General features: G+C 36.0%; 1 protein-coding gene across 1 annotated transcript; it reads right to left on the reverse strand.

Moving 5' to 3' along the window:
* Nucleotides 1-1360: 1360 nt before the first annotated feature.
* Nucleotides 1361-2947, reverse strand: LOC131627344 (3-ketoacyl-CoA synthase 5-like). Its single transcript, XM_058898189.1, has one exon. It carries the CDS (start codon nucleotides 2862-2864, stop codon nucleotides 1527-1529), a length of 1338 nt encoding a protein of 445 aa, XP_058754172.1. The 5' UTR covers nucleotides 2865-2947; the 3' UTR covers nucleotides 1361-1526.
* Nucleotides 2948-20826: the final 17879 nt, after the last annotated feature.

Below are 20826 nucleotides of genomic sequence, written 5' to 3' on the forward strand. Positions count from 1 at the left end.
TGGATGTTCTAGCTTCATGCATTGACATGTGATTTCTGAGTAACATCATTAGCTTTGTCTGTGTCATTATAGATAGCACAATGAGGGTTCATCACGACTCGTAGTGTGAGGATGGTTACCTGAAGTGGTACCTCATTGTATCACACTCTCGCATCATCTACCCATTGAGCATACGAGTGATGTTATGACTTTCAATGCTAGGGGACCTACCGATGACGTGTCGCCGCCGCCGTCTCCACCTGATGTTGATGACCAATAACACCTGTTGATGATCGCCGGTATTATGGATAACCTCATGGGTTTGGTAAACTCAAATGGTGAGATTTTTACCAGATTATCGTGGACAGCACAAATAGCTCATGGGGGACCTATTTAGTTATTTGATTTTATAGTTGTATTATTTATATATTTTGTGACTCTACTTAGCACTGTACCTTTTATTACATAATATTTTGTCGATTACATGTTTTAAAGATGAAGATAACTTAAGACATTACTACTAACATAAATTAACAATAACGAAATATGAAAACCTAGACACTACCAAATGACTCTGGATGTTTCAGCATCTTAATTATGTCGTTGGTAGATCTTGAAATCTTCGCATCAAATTTGATCGGTCCCTTAGTTAGCCTACGACGAAATGATCTCCACATAACCGTCAAATCTTCAACTCAATAAGGTTGTTTTTCACCCTTCCATCAGTATCAATCTAATCTTCACGAAACTCGATCTTTCCCGCCTTTCTATTATCGGTATCAAGCAATAATTCATTCAACTTGGATGTTAAGGCGGCGAGAGATGTGGTGCCATCCGGAAGCTTGAACTCTACAGGAGGAGGTTTCACTCTGTTGAACTACACTTTTGCCTTAATCAAAAATTTAGGAAGAGACATTTTGAGATGTTTTTCTCAAATACAAATGATTCCTATTTATACAATTTTCCATTATGGACCACACAAAACGATCGGTGCAATCACATTCGTACAAAATTGTCGGCAAAATCCTAACCGTTGGAAATTCTTTAAAATTACACTACCAGAAATTTCACATTGGTTGAAACTTCCGGTATAACATGATATTTTTTAAAAATACCAGTAAATATTTGAAAATTCTGATATTAGTTCAAACCGGAAATTATCAATACACTACTGAGAATTTTAATTTTTACCAAAAATTTTGAATTACTTTTCGGTCATACGCACATTTGAATTCAATTTTAAATAGAAGATTTTTGAAATTATCAAATAAAGAGGTGTGTTTTTTTTTTCTTTTCTAAGGTTAAATTCTCTAATCTTTAAGATATTGTTCTAGATCCTCTTTAACACACACACTTATGGAAGAGAAACATTTTTCTGCATATATAAGACACATATATATATTGGCATCACTTTCTACAAAATACAATTCATACAGCAAGAACATGATTCATATCAACTTTCAACCGATTTAGCATTTTATTGTAACAATATGCATATACAAAAACCTTCAACTTATAATTAGTGTAGCATAGTTAATTCATACTAGCTAATACATAGGGTACTGATGGATGCAATCAGACCATGGTCCCTTATGAGCCTCTCCAAATATTGTCCTAATACACTTCAAAACCACACTGCAACACTTAGTCCCACTTCCAACTCCAACTACCAAAACCTGTTCCCCTTTATGCACTCTTTCCTTGCCTTCCAAGTAACAAAGTTGATACCACAATGATGAAGAATATTGGTTTCCAAACCTATGCAGTGTCATCAAAGCAGCTTCAATCTCTCTCTCACCAAGATTCAACCTTTTCCCTACTTCTCTTAAAGCTCCTCCATAAGGTAAACAGAAATGATGTATCACTCTCTTTATATCAGATTTTATAAACTTCTGTCTTTTCATAGAAACACTAAACCAAAATTTCTCATAAATTGACAACATTTGAGAACTCAAAATGGAAATATTTGAAACAAGTGCTTCACCAGCTACCTGAGGTATGTCTCTATTAAGTGTAAACCCGAGTTTTCCGTCTGAATCTTCTTCCTTTGTAGCGGAAAAATAAGCCTTATCATCAAAGGCTCTCTGTGATCTAAGTGTCCTAATTAGCTTGTATTTTGCAGTTTCACTTGCTTCTTTTTTGTTTGAGAGAAGAATTGCTGCACTTCCCATCCTAAAGAGACAGTTGAGAAGCAACTTGGATCTTTCTTTACCTTCATACCAATCATTCGACAAACTCTCCGCGCTTAGAACAATAGCGTTGGAGTTTTTGTTCACTCTAAGAAGATTGTGAGCCAAATCAATACAAAGGGCACTAGCACTACATCCCATACCAGAGACATTATAGGTTTTAATGTCATTTCTCATAGAATATTTGTTAATGATCATAGAAGTTAAAGAAGGCGAGGGACAAAATCCGCCGCAGTTGAAGATAAGTATGTTTATATCAAAAGGCGAAAGGTTGGTTTTTGCTAAAAGATCATCCATGATAGGGAAAAGAACCATGTGAACCTCTTTGATGGATTCAATATGATGAGTTTTTGGTGGAATGTAGTGTAAGGAAGGAGGGAGAGAAGTCTCTTCACTTTGGCCTGAGGAATGAAGGATTTTTTTCATGAAAGTTATGGATTCATTATCGAGACATGATTCAGACAAAGAAGCGTTTTCGAGAAATGTTGAGGAAGGTATCCTACAAGAGGTTGGTGGTTTAAGACATGAGAAATCAATAAGGTAAATTGGAGAGGGGTTTGAGAACATTTTTTTTAGAAGGAAACAAAGTAGGAGGAGAAAATATAGGAGAAGGAAATGGAAGTGAGTGCATCTTGAAAGGAGATAGTTTGTAATGAGAGTGAACTGATGAGTGTCTTTGTTGGAAGTAGCTTCCATTTGTGTGGCAATAATGGTGTTAAGTTTTTATCACTATAAATATAAGACGAGAGATATTAACCACTTAAATATGTTTGGATTAGTGGAATGTAATTGAGTGATATATAATTAGATTTTATTTTTGAATTTGTAAATAATGGACGGAGAGGAACCAAACATAAACATGATGAAAATTTAATTTTTATTTCACTTCATAAGCCTAATTCAGAAAAACTATTTCGGTATGGTCAAAAACCCATTAAGAGCTATCTCAATTCATAAGCCTAATTTAGAAAAAGGTGTTCGATCAACTCACACACAACTGAACCTTCACTTATAGAAACCACACAAGAGCACAACATCTCCCCTCATCTCAACAGTTGATCACATTCAACGGTTTTCCGCACTTCATATTAGTCAAGTCGAGAAGATTCTAATTGTCCCCTCTATATAAGTGTGACCCTGAGTCACGTACATGTATTCTTTTTACAAACACTTACATAGTTCCACTTTATTCAAGCACTTACTTGAGTGTGGAGTACTAGCCTTATATGTACATTCTTTTTCTAATCACCGGAGACCATAACCATCGTACATAAGCTTCACCACGGTGGTCACCTTCATTCTTTCAACTATTTATGTTCCATTATTAATATTTTTTTTGTTGATTCTTTTTTTCCTAGTAGTCTAGTAACTAGACTCACATACTTTAAGTGTGGACAAATAAAAAAAAAAGCCAGGTTTGGTTCCAAACTCCTTTCTATTTTAATGTATGATCTTGATAGAAAAATGTTAGATTGAGTGGAAAAATGATATCACACTTTGATAATGAATTGCATGGCATTTTCTAGCAAAAAGGATTTTGAAATTGCGAGGTTTTTCTCATTTCATGGTTGCAAAGTATGACAAATTCTCACATATTGTTGCACGTTATACCAATTTTGTGCCTTTTTTACACCTTAATATATATTGACATGCATGACTTAGCCTTATATAAATAAAAAGAAGAAATAGAGGAGGAAAGGCAAAGAACTTCTAATATTTCCTTTTTCATTTTGTTTTTGAAAAATATAGTAAACACAACATTACTAGTATTTATTTACAAACATATACATTACTTGTAGTTGTATAGACGGTGCAGTCCAATCCATTTACCAATTTAATAATGAAACATTTCTTTCCACTATATGATGAAGCCTTTTTAGATCCTGAGTGTATTCCACCGTAAATATTAAAATGAGACCCAACATAAGAAATGTGAATTTTGTTTATTTATAAAATGTAAGAAAGAGTAATATAAACAATCATATTTAAAAAAAAACTAATCAATTATTTTAAAGAAAATATTTTTTTTTATCATTATCTATGTGTACGATGATAAACTAAATTTTTTTAAAATTATAAAAATAAAATATTACAATAATATGAACGAGCAAAACTGCAACTATGATTTTTATTGTATAATATTTATTTTATTATTTACATTTAACTTGTTTGTTTCAATTTAATAATTTTATATTATCAAAACTAATTTAAATTTTAGTTTTGATATCCACGTTGAATGTTTTTAAATTTTAATTTCTAAAGAAAAAATATTGTTAACAAATGTATGTATAAAAAAGTCGTTCAACTAAAATGAATAATTATTTTTTGAGATCCCTTTATATATTACTAGCGTTAAAATCTCTCTCTTTGCATTACAGTAAATTTATTTTAATAATTTGCGTATTTAATGACTCAAAAATTGAAATATTAAATTTTCAATAAAATATTTTCCTTTTTTAGAATACTTAATCATTGTCCTGAGGACAAGTAGTTAACAAGATCCTTATAGTTTACTACCTTCTTAAAAATACAAATACAAAAGGTAACTATATGTCTTACTGTTGCTTTTTAGCCTAGATTAATACTTAAATTGGACCTTAAGGGTAACACACTAAGACTGTTACTACACCAATTGTATAAAAATGATGGGAATGGTATAATTGGCAAGTTAAAATTGCGAGAGTTGCTATCTATACACCAAAATCTAACACCAAAGTTTACACCGTATCAAATACAGCACCATTCCATTTGTTTGTTTGTATCATAACATTAAAAAGAATAATGATTAAGAATTTAAAAAAACAAAACAGTAATATTATACGGTGTAAGTGTAATAACTAGTGTAAAAATAACAATTCTCTAAAATTCCATACCAAAATATTGTATTATCTTTAGCATTAAAAGGCTAACATAAGTATGAATTTGACTGAGAAAAAAATGGAATTAAAGGTTAAAAAAGAAGAAAAAAATTTACCCATATTTTCCAGTCGCCAAATAAATTAATGGTTAAAAAGAGAATAAACAAATCGATTTCAAATCTTAAATTTCTCATATTTTCCAGTCGCCAAATGGTTGAGAGAGAGTCTTGATGGTGAAGATTGAATCTTATTTTATAAGATTAATGATTGAAAGCAATTTTGAATTTGAGTGATTGAACAACATGAAGAGCAGTTGAGAGAGATTATTAAATTTTAGATTTTTACACGGTTTATTCATCTTAATCGTAAAAAGCTCTCTAAAGCTCTCTGTAAAATAAAAGAATGCGGTGCAAACTGTTTTTTATTGTGTAGTAATTGATTGAGAAATTAGGAATTAGTTATTTTTTTATAATAAATAAATTATAAATTATTAAAATAAAAGGAGTTAGAGGGCAAATTAGTCTTAAAAATAGGTCGGTCTAATTCTTTTTATATATAGGTATAGATGATAGATTTAATGGAAATACACCAACAATAAAACAGTTTTACATCGTCGGTAAAATTATAACCGTTAATTTTTGTAGAAATTTAATTTTTTTTTTAAATCACATATAAAATATTTCTTTTTAAAGTTGTGATGCACTAATCGTGTAAAATATTTTACATTGACAATGCATTACCTTTAAACTCTATTATGATAAAAATAAAGATAAGTCTTAAAAAATAAACTAACATTCTAATTAATAGACAATTCTTGTTTGGTCCAACCAAAAGTTGATGAAAATAAATGCAAGAAATAACATTAAGAAGGCCCGAAAAGAAAAGAAGGTTAGTTATTTCAAAATATTATGTTATTTATTCTCTCGAATAATGATGAGATCTAGTCTCGTACCTACAAAGTATGGAAAGTGTTAATTCTAAAAAAATACACCAATGTTATGAAAGAAGAGTTGAAATCAATGAATACTAATGTATGAAATTTACTTAGATTTAGTTAGGGGTGGAAAAACGGGCCCGGCCTGCGGGGAAAGCCCGTTTTATCCGCACTTTTTTGCGGGGCGGGGGGAGGTTTTAGGCCCACTCCCTTTAGTGTGTCCGCCCCGCCCCGTTTTTTGCGGGCTTGTGCGGGCATGAGCTTTTTCATACAATTTTACTATTTTTAGGCCTAAAAGATTCAATGCCCGCAGGTTTTCCCCGCCCCCCCTCACTTTTTTGCGGGACGGGGCAAAGTTTTAGACCCGCACTCTCTCATATGCCCGCCCCGCCCCGCCCCGTTTTTTCGCGGGCTTTTGCAGGGCGGGCCTAAACGGGGCGGGCATGCCCGTTTGCCACCCCTAGATTTAGTTGAGTTGCCTAAAAGTTCAAAACAAGTTGGTTTTAAATGAGTCTTTAAGACCAGATGAGACTTGAAAGACAATATTGAAAGATATTAAACTAGACTCGTCACCAAAGATTTAACTCAGAAGGATAGCGTTAGACTACAAAGAAACTTTTTCTCCTACTTCAAAAAAGGATTCTTTGATAATTGTTTTGGCTTTGGTGACTCTTTATGACTTAGAGGAAGAAGTGAATGTGATGATGATAACACGAAAACGTATCGTATATTTAGCTTAATTTACATGTATTATTATTTTATTTTATTTCGATTTTATTACTTTATTTCGTATTATGCCGGTATTTCGTATTTGTTTCAGGTATTTTATAAATCAAGGCTTGCAAAGGAAATAATCAAATAAAGAAGCCAAAATGAAGATAAAAAGGCTAAAAGGATGCTTAATTGATGGGGGCGTAAAAAGAAGAACTAAGGCCCATGTTGATGTTGTAAGCCAAAAGCCCAAGACGAAGGAAGAGATGCACGTGACGAGTGGCACACTGAAGGCCACGCCGTCCGTCACACACTCCCTCCTGCCGGTCGGCACCCTTTGTTGTTTTAGTGTGTGACGTGAGTCACACACTCACACCCAGAAGGAAACGTTCGTTAGCCCTGTTTTCTCTCCGCCTATTTTTCCTCCGTAAAGCAAGCTACTGAGACGAAACAATTCAAATTCAAGAACCTAAAGCAACTCTATAAATACCCAGCAAGAAGAATTGAAATGGTTACGAAGTTTTGCCCTACTGCCGTCAATACTTTCTCTGCAATTCAATTTCCAGCTCGTTCAAGTCTTCTTCCCAAACCATTTTCTGCAATAGATTTCCACACCGAAAATACTATTGCATCTTAATTTCTTTTTAAGCTTCAGAATTCGTTTTTAGTTTTAGGTATAGATTTAGTTTCAGCATTTATTTCGAGTTCCGGATTCAAGATTTGGTACTACAAGATTACACTTTCAGTTCTGCAATTTAATTCAGGTTTTATTATCAGTATTAATTATTTTTTACTGTTTATGTTGTATTGTCGATTTATGTCCGGAGTAATATTTACCTGCTATATCTGTTCTGTTCCGTCAATTAAAATAATGCCTGGCTAAATATTTATTACCGGTATGTAAGGTCATATAACTGAGGGAATCTAGTAATGCTTTCGACGTAATTTATTAACGAAAACTTATTTATCTGGTTATAATTTCTAATGCTTAATTAAACCATTTTGTAATGAAATTTAAAAACGATAGAAGTTAGGATCAATAAAAATGAGAGTTTGAGGTTTTAACTGGACAGTAGGAATTATGCATTAACCTTAAATACAGCGAGAGCGCTTTAAGGTTAATTAGTCTTCATTTGTTTTCAAAAATTATTTTAAACATTAATTGATACAGCGAGAGCGCTCACTTAGGTTTAATAATGAGATCATAATCAATAAACACGAGAGTGTGAGAGGAAGGTTTTTAAACTAATGATTTCTACAGAAAAGTATTTTAAATTATGATTCGCGTCGATAGTTTAATAGATCCCCGACTCCGACCATTACATACCAGTATAATTCCCTCTTGATTTAATTTAATTATATTTCCTTATTTTTCCCGTCTGATCCTAATCAATCAAATATTAGCCTTAGATTTACGTAGTAACGATTAACTACATTAGGTCGATTCTTAGTCCTTTGGGTTCAATATCTTTTAAAACTACGCGATAGACTGTGCACTTGCAGTCATAATCACAGACATACCCACTTTGTCGCGATCAGAAGACCACTTTTTTGAATGATGACTTAGAGGAAGAAGTGAATATGGTTCATCTTGAAGATTTTGTTACTACATGAAACTAAAGCTTAGTGTAAATTAAAGAAGTCAATATATAGACTAAATCAGGCTTATAAACATTGGTATCTTAAATTTAACAATACCATTTTGTCATATGATTGAGTTTTGTAAGCCCCCCTTAAGTCTTATCCAAGTTATTTAAACTTATCTTGATTGCAAAAGGAAATAATCTCCAGATCTAAACACATAAAATAAGTTCCTGTTATGGGTTCAAGTGCATTTAAAAGTTTTCAAAATGCTCTTATCATCTTTAAATAATCTCATTATTTTCTCCCCCTTATATCATCAAAAAAATTAAGAAACAGGATAGAGAGAAACAAAATACTGAAGATAAAAAAATTTAACAGAATAAAATTAGTTCAGAGTTGCAAAAGACAAAAAAAGTAAAAAAAAAAAGGTTTCAAATCCTAATATTAGGATTTCTTCAGAAGCTCCATAATAGTCTTCAGATCAGAACCCATTTCTCCTTGCTTAGCAGCCATAGAACTGAGCCGAGCATTCACAATATCCTGATGGCTTGAAAGATTGAAAATCTGAGAGCTCATTTTCTAAATCTGAGTATTCGTCTAAACCTGAGAATCAGTAACTGAAGCTAATCTAGCCTCAAGTTGATTTCACCTCTAACTAGATCAAGCAACAACTTCTAATGAGAAGCTTCTTAGATTATGTATAACTGAGTCAACAGAGAATCTAAAAGCAACCCATCTTGCAGCATATGCTCCAACATCACAGGTAACAAGTCTGTCAAAGACAAGCTGTTTGACCTTGTTAAAAAATCCGTCTCTGAACTCTTCCATTTGGGAAATGCTATAGGGAAAAGTGAGTAGGTTGATGTTAGAATTAGGTGGTGTAGAGGGAGGGGTTGGGAGAATTCTGTATGAGGGGTTGATGTTAGAATTTGGTTTTTACGAGATGGTTCTACTTTAGAGACAAAGTACATATAAGAAGTTGAGTAACTTTAACTCAGGTCTTCAGAGTGTGAGCTATCACCAGAAGCTGAAATACCAAGTGGTGAGTCATCAGATTTTGATCCTTCAAAATCTGAGTCCTTTAGCTTCTCTTCATAAGCTTTTTATCAGGGTCAGAACCAAGTTGATTTTTAAGCTTATGATCCTGCACACTTAAACAACTGGCAGTATATCCAATTGTTCTTTAAGTACTTTGTTATCATCAAAACCCAAGGGATATTAACAATTTTGTTCCAACAAGCATAACATATTTTAGTAAGCACCATTTTTAGTAAAAGTGTTCAGGACATGGATGTAAAGTTTGACATGACCACAAGATAGAAAATAGTTTTTGATTGTTTGCAAGCCACACACGTTCAATGCTCTCTCCTTGATATTCTTATTGATGAACTAGACCAACATATGTCTTCTGTAACACCCCTCTAATAACCCGCGGCAATTAAACAATTAATAAATCAGAGTAGACATGCAAGGGGTATCACAATTCATAAATAATAAAACACACGTCGGTACCTGTCATGCATTCACTGAAAACAACTGAATTTATAACTCATTAAACAAGATTATGTTTTACACAGCGGAATTAAAAACACAAAGAGTCCACATTCATCATTAATGTGTCTGACTCAATCAACAACCAAACAGCGTTATAATCAAACTCATACACAAACGTGTTCCCAGTGTTACATCTACCAGAGCATGACACCGACACTAAAACCAAAAACAGACTTATGAGCTAATCCTCATCAAGTCACGCCGCTATCCTCAATCTGAAAAATGACAACAAGTAAGGGTGAGTCTCATCACAGTTAACCAATGTTATCACATCATAAATAATAACATATCATAGTTATATCATTCACCCAACCGTTTCATATCCAGACAATCACCAATCATATGTCCACAAACAAACAAATAATCAACACATAACATACATAATCATGTTATAGCAAATCATGCACATGTATGAAACTGACACTATGCATGTGGTACCAATCATCACCAGTGGAATCATCCACCGACCGATCTATCATCAATTCAGAAACGGCCCTGCCAGCACCAATTCCACACAATGGGAATTCTGCCCCTCGATGAATCCTCTCATCATATAGGATTCAACTCATGTTTATGAATGCATGTAACATATATATAACATACTTTCATCATTACCAATCTATGAGTAGCATCAACTATACTCATTTCATCATCATCATCATCAATAACAAGCATGTTCATATATATATCACATCATTCAACATAATCAATCATTCAGTAAACCACAGAATCACATCACAAGGTTTACACAGCACTCAACAGTACACAAACAGGCATACCAATCGAAAGTTACACATCATCGAACTTTCCAGAAAAATCACAAAACAGAAATTTCACACACACGCAGCCATACGCGTATCACATGACACATACGCGTCCATACGCGTATCACCTTACCTCATACGCGTATCATACGCAAATCACCAGAACACAAAATAGCCTGTAAACCAACTCATACGCGTATCAGCTCTCCATACGCGTATCACCAGAGCCATTTTCCTCTTTCCACAATTCCATACGCGTATCAGCCTTGCCATACGCGTATCACCAGAATAATTTTCCTCTTTAATTATTCCCATACGCGTATGAGCATCCTCATACGCTCTCATACGCAACACACCAGTACATGGTTCTTGGGACAGGGCAACTGCGTATCATACGCGTATAGCCCCTTGGGAGTGTCCCCCATACGCGTATCAGCCTCATGCCATACGCGTATGGCACTGTTTCATACGCGAAACACCAGAAATGCCCAGTAACCTGCAGAATTCGACACAGTCCAAAAACCCATTCGTTCCCACTCATACCAGTCCACGAAATTGAGTCCAAAAACCAGAAAAATGCATCTAACAGTGTACGAATTCATCCACAAACAATAGCATATGATTCTCTAACCAATTCTATTCATCATACCCTAAATCTATCAATTGTTAGGGATTAACAGTTCAAACCCAATGATGAACACAGATGAATATTTCAGAAATTAGAATCAATCAACCAAACAATATTCCTAATCAACATTACTACTCATAACACGATAATAGAGATTAAATGGAGAGTCCCCCCTTACCTCAGATACTTGATCTTGATCTTTGGTCTCTCCCTCTACAGATCTCCTTCAGTTCTTCGTGTGCTCAGTCCCTTTGCTCTTTCACGTTCTTTCTTCTTCCCAAATCCCAATTGCTTATGAAAATAATAATATTTTAGTAAAAAGGATTATAAAACCACCCTCCCTCTTTTACTAATTACTCATATGGCCCAAATGCCATAAACCATCATTTAATCATTATTTTCACAAAACCCCTAATAATTCTAATTATTAATTCAATAATCCAATTAAATTAATATTAAAATTATACGGGTGTTACAACTCTCCCCCACTAAAAGAGTTTTCGTCCTCGAAAACATACCTCAGGTAAAAAGTTCTGGATAAGAGTCCTTCATCTGACTCTCAAGCTCCCAGGTAACATTTCCCTCAGCTGGTCCTCCCCAAGCTACTCTGACCAAAGCTATTTCCTTGCCACGCAATTGCTTCAGCCTTCGATCCTCAATTCTCACAGGTAAGGTCTCAACCGTCAAGTTATCTTTCACCTGTACATCATCTACTTGGATCACATGGGACGGATCTGAAATGTATTTCCTCAACTGAGATACATGGAACACATCATGCAAATTCGCAAGCATCGGCGGTAAAGCGATACGATAAGCCACTTCTCCCACCCTTTCAGAAATTTGGAATGGTCCAATAAAACGCGGAGTCAACTTCTTCGACTTCAATGCCCGACCAATCCCTGTCATAGGAGTAACTCTCATAAACACATGATCTCCCTCTTGAAACTCAAGTGTTTTCCTCCTCTGGTCATGATAACTCTTCTGTCGACTCTGAGAAGCTTTCATCTTCTCTTGAATCATTCTAATCTTCTCTGTAGTCTGTTGTACAATTTCTGGACCAATCACAGCACTCTCACCAGATTCGTACCAACACAACGGCGTCCTACATCTCCTACCATACAAAGCCTCAAACGGAGCCATACCAATACTCGAATGATAACTGTTATTGTAGGTAAATTCAATCAAAGGCAGATAACTATCCCAAGTACCTCCTTTTTCCAACACACAAGCACGTAATAAATCCTTTAACGACTGAATCGTCCTCTCAGTCTGTCCATCAGTCTGCGGATGATAAGCAGAACTCAATCTCAGCTTAGTACCCAAAGCTTTCTGCAAACCTTCCCAGAATTTAGATGTAAACCTCGGATCTCTGTCCGACACAATACTTGATGGAATACCATGAAGACTAACTATCTTCTCAATATACAACTGAGCTAGCTTCTCCATCGGATAATCCATTCTCACCGGTATAAAATGTGCAGACTTCGTCAACCTATCTACCACAACCCAGATAGCTTCACAATTTCTGACAGTTCTCGGCAAACCCGAAACAAAATCCATTGATATGCTATCCCATTTCCACTCAGGAATAAACATCGGCTGCATAAACCCAGATGGTTTCTGATGCTCAATCTTCGACTTCTGGCAAGTCAAACAAGAATACACAAATTCAGCAATTTCCCTCTTCATTCCCGGCCACCAAAACAACTTTTTCAAATCATGATACATTTTAGTAGCACCAGGATGAATACTCAATCCACTACGGTGTCCTTCTTCCAAAATACGTTTTCGGAGTTCATCAACATCAGGAACACAAACTCTGTCACCAAACCTTAGTATACCATTCTCGTCAACTCTGAATTCACTAGTCTTGCCTTGATTAACCAAAGTCAACTTATCAATCAATCCAACATCAGCTTTCTGACCTTCTCTGATTTCTTCAAGAATACCACTAGTCAACTTCAGCATACCCAATTTAACACTAGTAGAAGTACCTTCACACACTAAACTCAAGTCTCTGAACTGTTCAATCAAATCCAATTCCTTCACCATTAACATAGACATATGCAAAGTTTTCCTACTCAATGCATCAGCCACGACGTTTGCCTTACCCGGATGGTAATTCAAACCAAAATCGTAATCCTTCAGAAATTCTAACCACCTTCTCTGTCTCATATTCAGCTCTTTCTGATCAAAGAGGTACTTCAAGCTCTTGTGATCACTGAACACCTCAAATCTCGAACCATACAAATAGTGTCGCCACAACTTCAAAACAAACACCACAGCTGCCAACTCCAAATCATGAGTCGGATAATTCCTTTCATGCACTTTGAGTTGTCTCGACGCATAAGCGACCACTTGTTGATTCTGCATCAATACACCACCTAAACCCATCAGTGATGCGTCACAATAAACCACGAATGATTCTGTCGGATTTGGCAAAATCAAGATAGGAGCACTAGTCAATCTCCTCTTAAGCTCTTGAAATCCTTCTTCACACTTTGCATCCCAAATAAAGGCTTGTCCCTTCCTGGTCAGTGTAGTTAACGGCAATGCTAACTTTGAAAATCCCTCAATGAACTTTCTGTAATAACCTGCAAGACCAAGAAAACTACGAATCTCTGATACTGACTTCGGAGCTTCCCACTGAGACACAGCTTCAATCTTTGTAGGATCCACAGCAATACCATTCTTAGAAATCACATGTCCAAGAAAACTAACTTTTTCCAACCAGAATTCACACTTCGACAGTTTGGCAAAAAGTTGCTTCTTTTTCAACAATTCTAACACAGTTCTGAGATGCTCTGCATGTTCCTCCTCATTTTTAGAATATATCAGAATATCATCTATAAATACCACCACGAACTTATCGAGATAAGGATGAAAGATCCTGTTCATATATTCCATAAAAACACCAGGTGCATTAGTAACCCCAAACGGCATTACAGAATACTCATAATGTCCATACCTCGTTCTAAAAGCAGTCTTCTGAATATCGTCATCTTTCACACGTATCTGATGATACCCAGACCTCAGATCAATCTTACTAAATACACGCGCTCCAACCAGTTGATCCATCAAATCATCGATTCTCGGTAATGGATACCGATTCTTGATAGTAACCTTGTTCAATTGTCTGTAATCTACACACAGCCTCATTGAACCCTCTTTCTTCTTTACCAGCAACACAGGCGCACCCCACGGCGAAACACTAGGACGAATAAATTTCTTCTCAAGCAATTCTTCTAACTGCTTCTTCAGTTCAGCCAATTCAGACGGCGACATACGGTACGGTGCCATCGACACTGGACTAGTTCCCGGAACCAATTCAATCGAAAACTCCACCTCTCTTTCCGGTGGTAATTCATTCACATCTTCTGGAAAGACTTCTGGAAACTCACACACCACAGGCAATTCGCCACTCGCCACTTTTTCCTTTACATTCATCAGTGCAAACAACATAAACACTGCTGCACCATCACCGATAGCCTCATTCACCTGTCTAGCGGTCATCTCCCGATTACCATTACTAACCTCTTCAGGAAAAATTACCGTCTTCGTAAAACAGTTGATATGAACGCGGTTGAACTCCAACCAGTTCATTCCCAGGATTACATCAAGTCCTTTCAACGGAAGGCACACTAAGTCCATCCCGAATTCTCTACCAAAAATGTCAACCGGACAATTCAAGCATGCAGACGAAGTAGTTACTGAACCCGACGCAGGAGTGTCAATAACCATACTTCCATTTATATCAGATATCTCAAGATTCAATCTCATAGCACAATCCAAAGAAATAAAAGAATGAGTTGCCCCAGTATCAATAATTGCAACTAAAGGTGTGCCATGAATGAAACACGTACCTTTAATCAACCTGTCCTCTGGAGTAGTCTCTGACCCGGTCAAAGCAAAAACCTTTCCTCCTGACTGGTTCTTCTTTGGCTTAGGACAATTAGGACTGATGTGACCTTCTTCTCCACAGTTGAAACAAGTCACAACCCTCTTCTTGCAGTCAGCAGCAATATGACCCACTTGGTCACACTTGTAACACTTCCTCTGATCAACCTTGCATTCATTCCTACGATGTCCCATCTCGCCACAATTGTAACACCTGATACGAGCACTGGAATCTCCCCCACTGGGTTTCTTCCAATCAACAGGTTTACCCCTACCATATGGCTTACCTCTATCCATAGGCTTCTTACCCTTTCTGTCAACTAACTCGCGAGAGTGAGATGACTTCAGCTTGATGCTATCTTCCTCAAAAATCCTGCTACAATCCACCAGGTCAACAAACCTCCGGATCCTCTGGTACCTGATACCTTGCTTGATCTCGTCACGAAGACCATTCTCAAATTTGACACATTTCGAGAACTCACTGGCTTCGTCCTCATTATAGTGCACATAGTACCTTGCCAATTCCACAAACTTGGCAGCATACTCCGGCACCGACATATTGCCTTGCACCAGTGCCAGAAATTCAACTTCTTTTCTTCCCCTGACATCCTCAGGAAAATACCTCCTCAGAAATTCCCTCCTGAATACAGCCCAGGTAATTGCTGTATTACCAGCATCCAGCTCAGCCTTAGTTGACAACCACCAGTCGTCAGCTTCCTCAGATAACATGTGAGTACCAAACCTCACTTTAAGGTTCTCAGCACAGTCAATGACTCGGAAAATTCTCTCAACCTCCTTGAGCCATTTCTGAGCACCCTCTGGATCATGCGTGCCTTTGAACATTGGAGGATTGTTTCTCTGAAAATTCCCCAGTTGCCTATCAGCACCAATCCCTGCTCCTACAGTCCCTCCTCCAAGCACACCAGCAATCATGCCCAAAGCCTCAGCGAGAGCATCATCGTTTCTTCCTCTTCCAGCCATTGTTCTGCTTAATCACAAATAACCCAGTCAGAACAAAAGTATCGACAATAACTCGTATTAGTCGCATACACAAAAGACTGACACAAGACTCTGGTCACAACGACCGACTATGCTCTGATACCACTATTGTAACACCCCTCTAATAACCCGCGGCAATTAAACAATTAATAAATCAGAGTAGACATGCAAGGGGTATCACAATTCATAAATAATAAAACACACGTCGGTACCTGTCATGCATTCACTGAAAACAACTGAATTTATAACTCATTAAACAAGATTATGTTTTACACAGCGGAATTAAAAACACAAAGAGTCCACATTCATCATTAATGTGTCTGACTCAATCAACAACCAAACAGCGTTATAATCAAACTCATACACAAACGTGTTCCCAGTGTTACATCTACCAGAGCATGACACCGACACTAAAACCAAAAACAGACTTATGAGCTAATCCTCATCAAGTCACGCCGCTATCCTCAATCTGAAAAATGACAACAAGTAAGGGTGAGTCTCATCACAGTTAACCAATGTTATCACATCATAAATAATAACATATCATAGTTATATCATTCACCCAACCGTTTCATATCCAGACAATCACCAATCATATGTCCACAAACAAACAAATAATCAACACATAACATACATAATCATGTTATAGCAAATCATGCACATGTATGAAACTGACACTATGCATGTGGTACCAATCATCACCAGTGGAATCATCCACCGACCGATCTATCATCAATTCAGAAACGGCCCTGCCAGCACCAATTCCACACAATGGGAATTCTGCCCCTCGATGAATCCTCTCATCATATAGGATTCAACTCATGTTTATGAATGCATGTAACATATATATAACATACTTTCATCATTACCAATCTATGAGTAGCATCAACTATACTCATTTCATCATCATCATCATCAATAACAAGCATGTTCATATATATATCACATCATTCAACATAATCAATCATTCAGTAAACCACAGAATCACATCACAAGGTTTACACAGCACTCAACAGTACACAAACAGGCATACCAATCGAAAGTTACACATCATCGAACTTTCCAGAAAAATCACAAAACAGAAATTTCACACACACGCAGCCATACGCGTATCACATGACACATACGCGTCCATACGCGTATCACCTTACCTCATACGCGTATCATACGCAAATCACCAGAACACAAAATAGCCTGTAAACCAACTCATACGCGTATCAGCTCTCCATACGCGTATCACCAGAGCCATTTTCCTCTTTCCACAATTCCATACGCGTATCAGCCTTGCCATACGCGTATCACCAGAATAATTTTCCTCTTTAATTATTCCCATACGCGTATGAGCATCCTCATACGCTCTCATACGCAACACACCAGTACATGGTTCTTGGGACAGAGCAACTGCGTATCATACGCGTATAGCCCCTTGGGAGTGTCCCCCATACGCGTATCAGCCTCATGCCATACGCGTATGGCACTGTTTCATACGCGAAACACCAGAAATGCCCAGTAACCTGCAGAATTCGACACAGTCCAAAAACCCATTCGTTCCCACTCATACCAGTCCACGAAATTGAGTCCAAAAACCAGAAAAATGCATCTAACAGTGTACGAATTCATCCACAAACAATAGCATATGATTCTCTAACCAATTCTATTCATCATACCCTAAATCTATCAATTGTTAGGGATTAACAGTTCAAACCCAATGATGAACACAGATGAATATTTCAGAAATTAGAATCAATCAACCAAACAATATTCCTAATCAACATTACTACTCATAACACGATAATAGAGATTAAATGGAGAGTCCCCCCTTACCTCAGATACTTGATCTTGATCTTTGGTCTCTCCCTCTACAGATCTCCTTCAGTTCTTCGTGTGCTCAGTCCCTTTGCTCTTTCACGTTCTTTCTTCTTCCCAAATCCCAATTGCTTATGAAAATAATAATATTTTAGTAAAAAGGATTATAAAACCACCCTCCCTCTTTTACTAATTACTCATATGGCCCAAATGCCATAAACCATCATTTAATCATTATTTTCACAAAACCCCTAATAATTCTAATTATTAATTCAATAATCCAATTAAATTAATATTAAAATTATACGGGTGTTACATCTTCGGTGGAACATTATACTATCCTGAGATACTGTCATATGATTCCCTTATTTTCTCTTGTTTAGGTTTGACATATTTCTTGCTAGGCGTGTTTGGATATATTTGGGGAACACATGATTCATTGTAGGGAGCTTCTAGGTTGCAAATACATACATATCATTGTTAGAAATATCTTATTTGATATATTTCGGCGGGCTGGAGTATTTTTGAAGAAAGATGCGCTTGTAAATTTTTGACTAACCACGTGAGGGGGAGATCGACATTTAGGTCAGTGTAACACCCTTCTAAACCCAGTGATTATTTTAATAAATAATTGCACATAAATCATCACATTGGTGTCAAAGCTTCATATGAACATCATAATAATAATAATCGTCATGCTCTATAACATGGGTTCTCAACTAAGTAAATTCACAATTCTTTAAATTATATCAACATATAATTTTCAAACTTCGCATCGGAATTCATAGTCTCAATTTAACTTCATTTATTCAAATAAAACGTCATGAACCTTGCAAATAGTAAGGTCAGCGTCAGATAATTTCTCAAACAACAATGTTAATACAAATGTATCTTTGAAAGAACAATAACTTCATAACTCAAGCGTTCCCGACCCGATGTTACGTATCAGAGCAAGGCACCCCTAAATGAAAAGAAACTACTAAAACACTCTGAAGCTATCCTCTAAGCTTCAACGAACTATTCTTGATCACCTGTAAGTTACCCACGATTTCGAGGCAACATTTCCAAGCAGAAAGGGTGAGTAATTACAAATCATTATAAAAGATATAAAAAATAATCATAGTAGTTGTACAACAATTATCAAAGATTACACTCTTCAATCATACTTCACATACTTACACTTAAGATCAATTCATTATTTCATTCATCTTATAAACACATTAATAATCAACAATCATCATACAAAAAGTCATTTAATCACATATAGTCAAACGTCACTTAATTCAATATCATGCAATGCCACAGAGGATGCAATGCAACATCACTGACTCATGCATGTGGTACCAAAACTTCATTGATGACTCAGTCATCTTTATCTCCAAGGATCCCCACCAATATGATCGATTCTCATTTGGAACCAGAGCACTTCACAATATTGCACCCAATCCACACTATGGGATTGAGGCCGTCACTAGACTAGCATCCTAACACGGGACTAATCATCCTACAAACATCACTGGACCAATGTCATAACATATGCTATGAATGTATGATGTACAACGTCATAATAAATAACGACCACGACTAGTCAAAATGCATCATCATTCATTTACTCATCATTTCATACAATCATCATCCAGTTACATCAACATCATAATCATCTCGATTAATACCACACAATAGGGGTGTGCAAAATATCCGGTTGTGATGCCCAAATCCTTAACCAAATCCAAATCACTTTTAAATATTCGGATATAATTGAATGGTTATTAACCGGTTTAGTTATTAACGGTTTGGTTATCCATTCATATAATCCGGATATAATTAAATGGTTATTAACCGATTAAATTATTTTGGATTCAGTTATAATACGGTTATTATCCAAATCCAAATATTTTAATTCTCAAAATAATGTTTTTTTTTTTTGAAAAAAAAAAGTTAGAAAAAATAATTTTTAAAATTGGATTTTTTTAAAAAAAATTGGTTATATAATCATAACCATATTTATAACCAATTTTGATTAAAATATGGTTATGGTTATAAATTCAAACTATTTAAATGGTTTTAAAATGGTTATGGTTTGGTTTAAGAAAATAACCAACCATGCGCACCCCTATACTTCATATTCGTCATGTTATAAACCATCACAACAATAACTCAATAAAACAAGCATATCCACACTTATAATCTTCTTTAAAAAAACACACATCATAAGTAAACATACACATACGCAAAAGACATACATATAGTCATATAAACAAGTCCCATGCCATTGACAAAGTAGCCCTCAAAACTCATCAAAGCATGCCAATTAAATTCCAAAAAATTAATCAGAAATTAACATAAAATATAACCCTTCATAATTCCAAACCCATTTGCAAAAATATAATATTTTTCATCCCAGGCGACCACGCTAAGCGAGCCCCATTGTCGCTAAGCTCTGAATTCTCTAACTTGGACCGTATCTTTGGAACGGACAAGCGCTAAGAGCTTCTACAGAAATTCCTGCGCGATCAGCATCAGACCCATACGATTTCTTGACCCCAAGACACATTCCAATCATCATTTTCCCGCGATTTAAGGTATAACAACCTATTTCTAACATGTATTGTCCCTCACAAACATCACAATACAAATAGTCATTACAATCCCAAGAATCATCATAAAACCTAAACTTCCAAAATCATAGAATTGTGGAATTGACTCTAGTTCATGTTACTACTCATCATATTGTCAAATACTAACACCATTATTCATACCAACAACACTTTCCAAACATCAATCATCATAATTTCATCATAGATGGCATATTCATCATAAAACCCCAACAAGTCCTACATATAATTAAACCCCATATCAGTCACAATGACAAGAATCACCCCCTTACCTTAGGTTGTAGCTAGCTTTGATTCTCGTTGCGTTC

Source organism: Vicia villosa, unplaced genomic scaffold (assembly GCF_029867415.1).
Source record: "Vicia villosa cultivar HV-30 ecotype Madison, WI unplaced genomic scaffold, Vvil1.0 ctg.000359F_1_1, whole genome shotgun sequence".
Taxonomy (NCBI): domain Eukaryota; kingdom Viridiplantae; phylum Streptophyta; class Magnoliopsida; order Fabales; family Fabaceae; genus Vicia; species Vicia villosa.

Bases quoted from the DNA above. Each gene is read 5' to 3' on its own strand.
- LOC131627344 (XM_058898189.1), bottom strand. From the start codon at position 2,864: ATGGAAGCTACTTCCAACAAAGACACTCATCAGTTCACTCTCATTACA.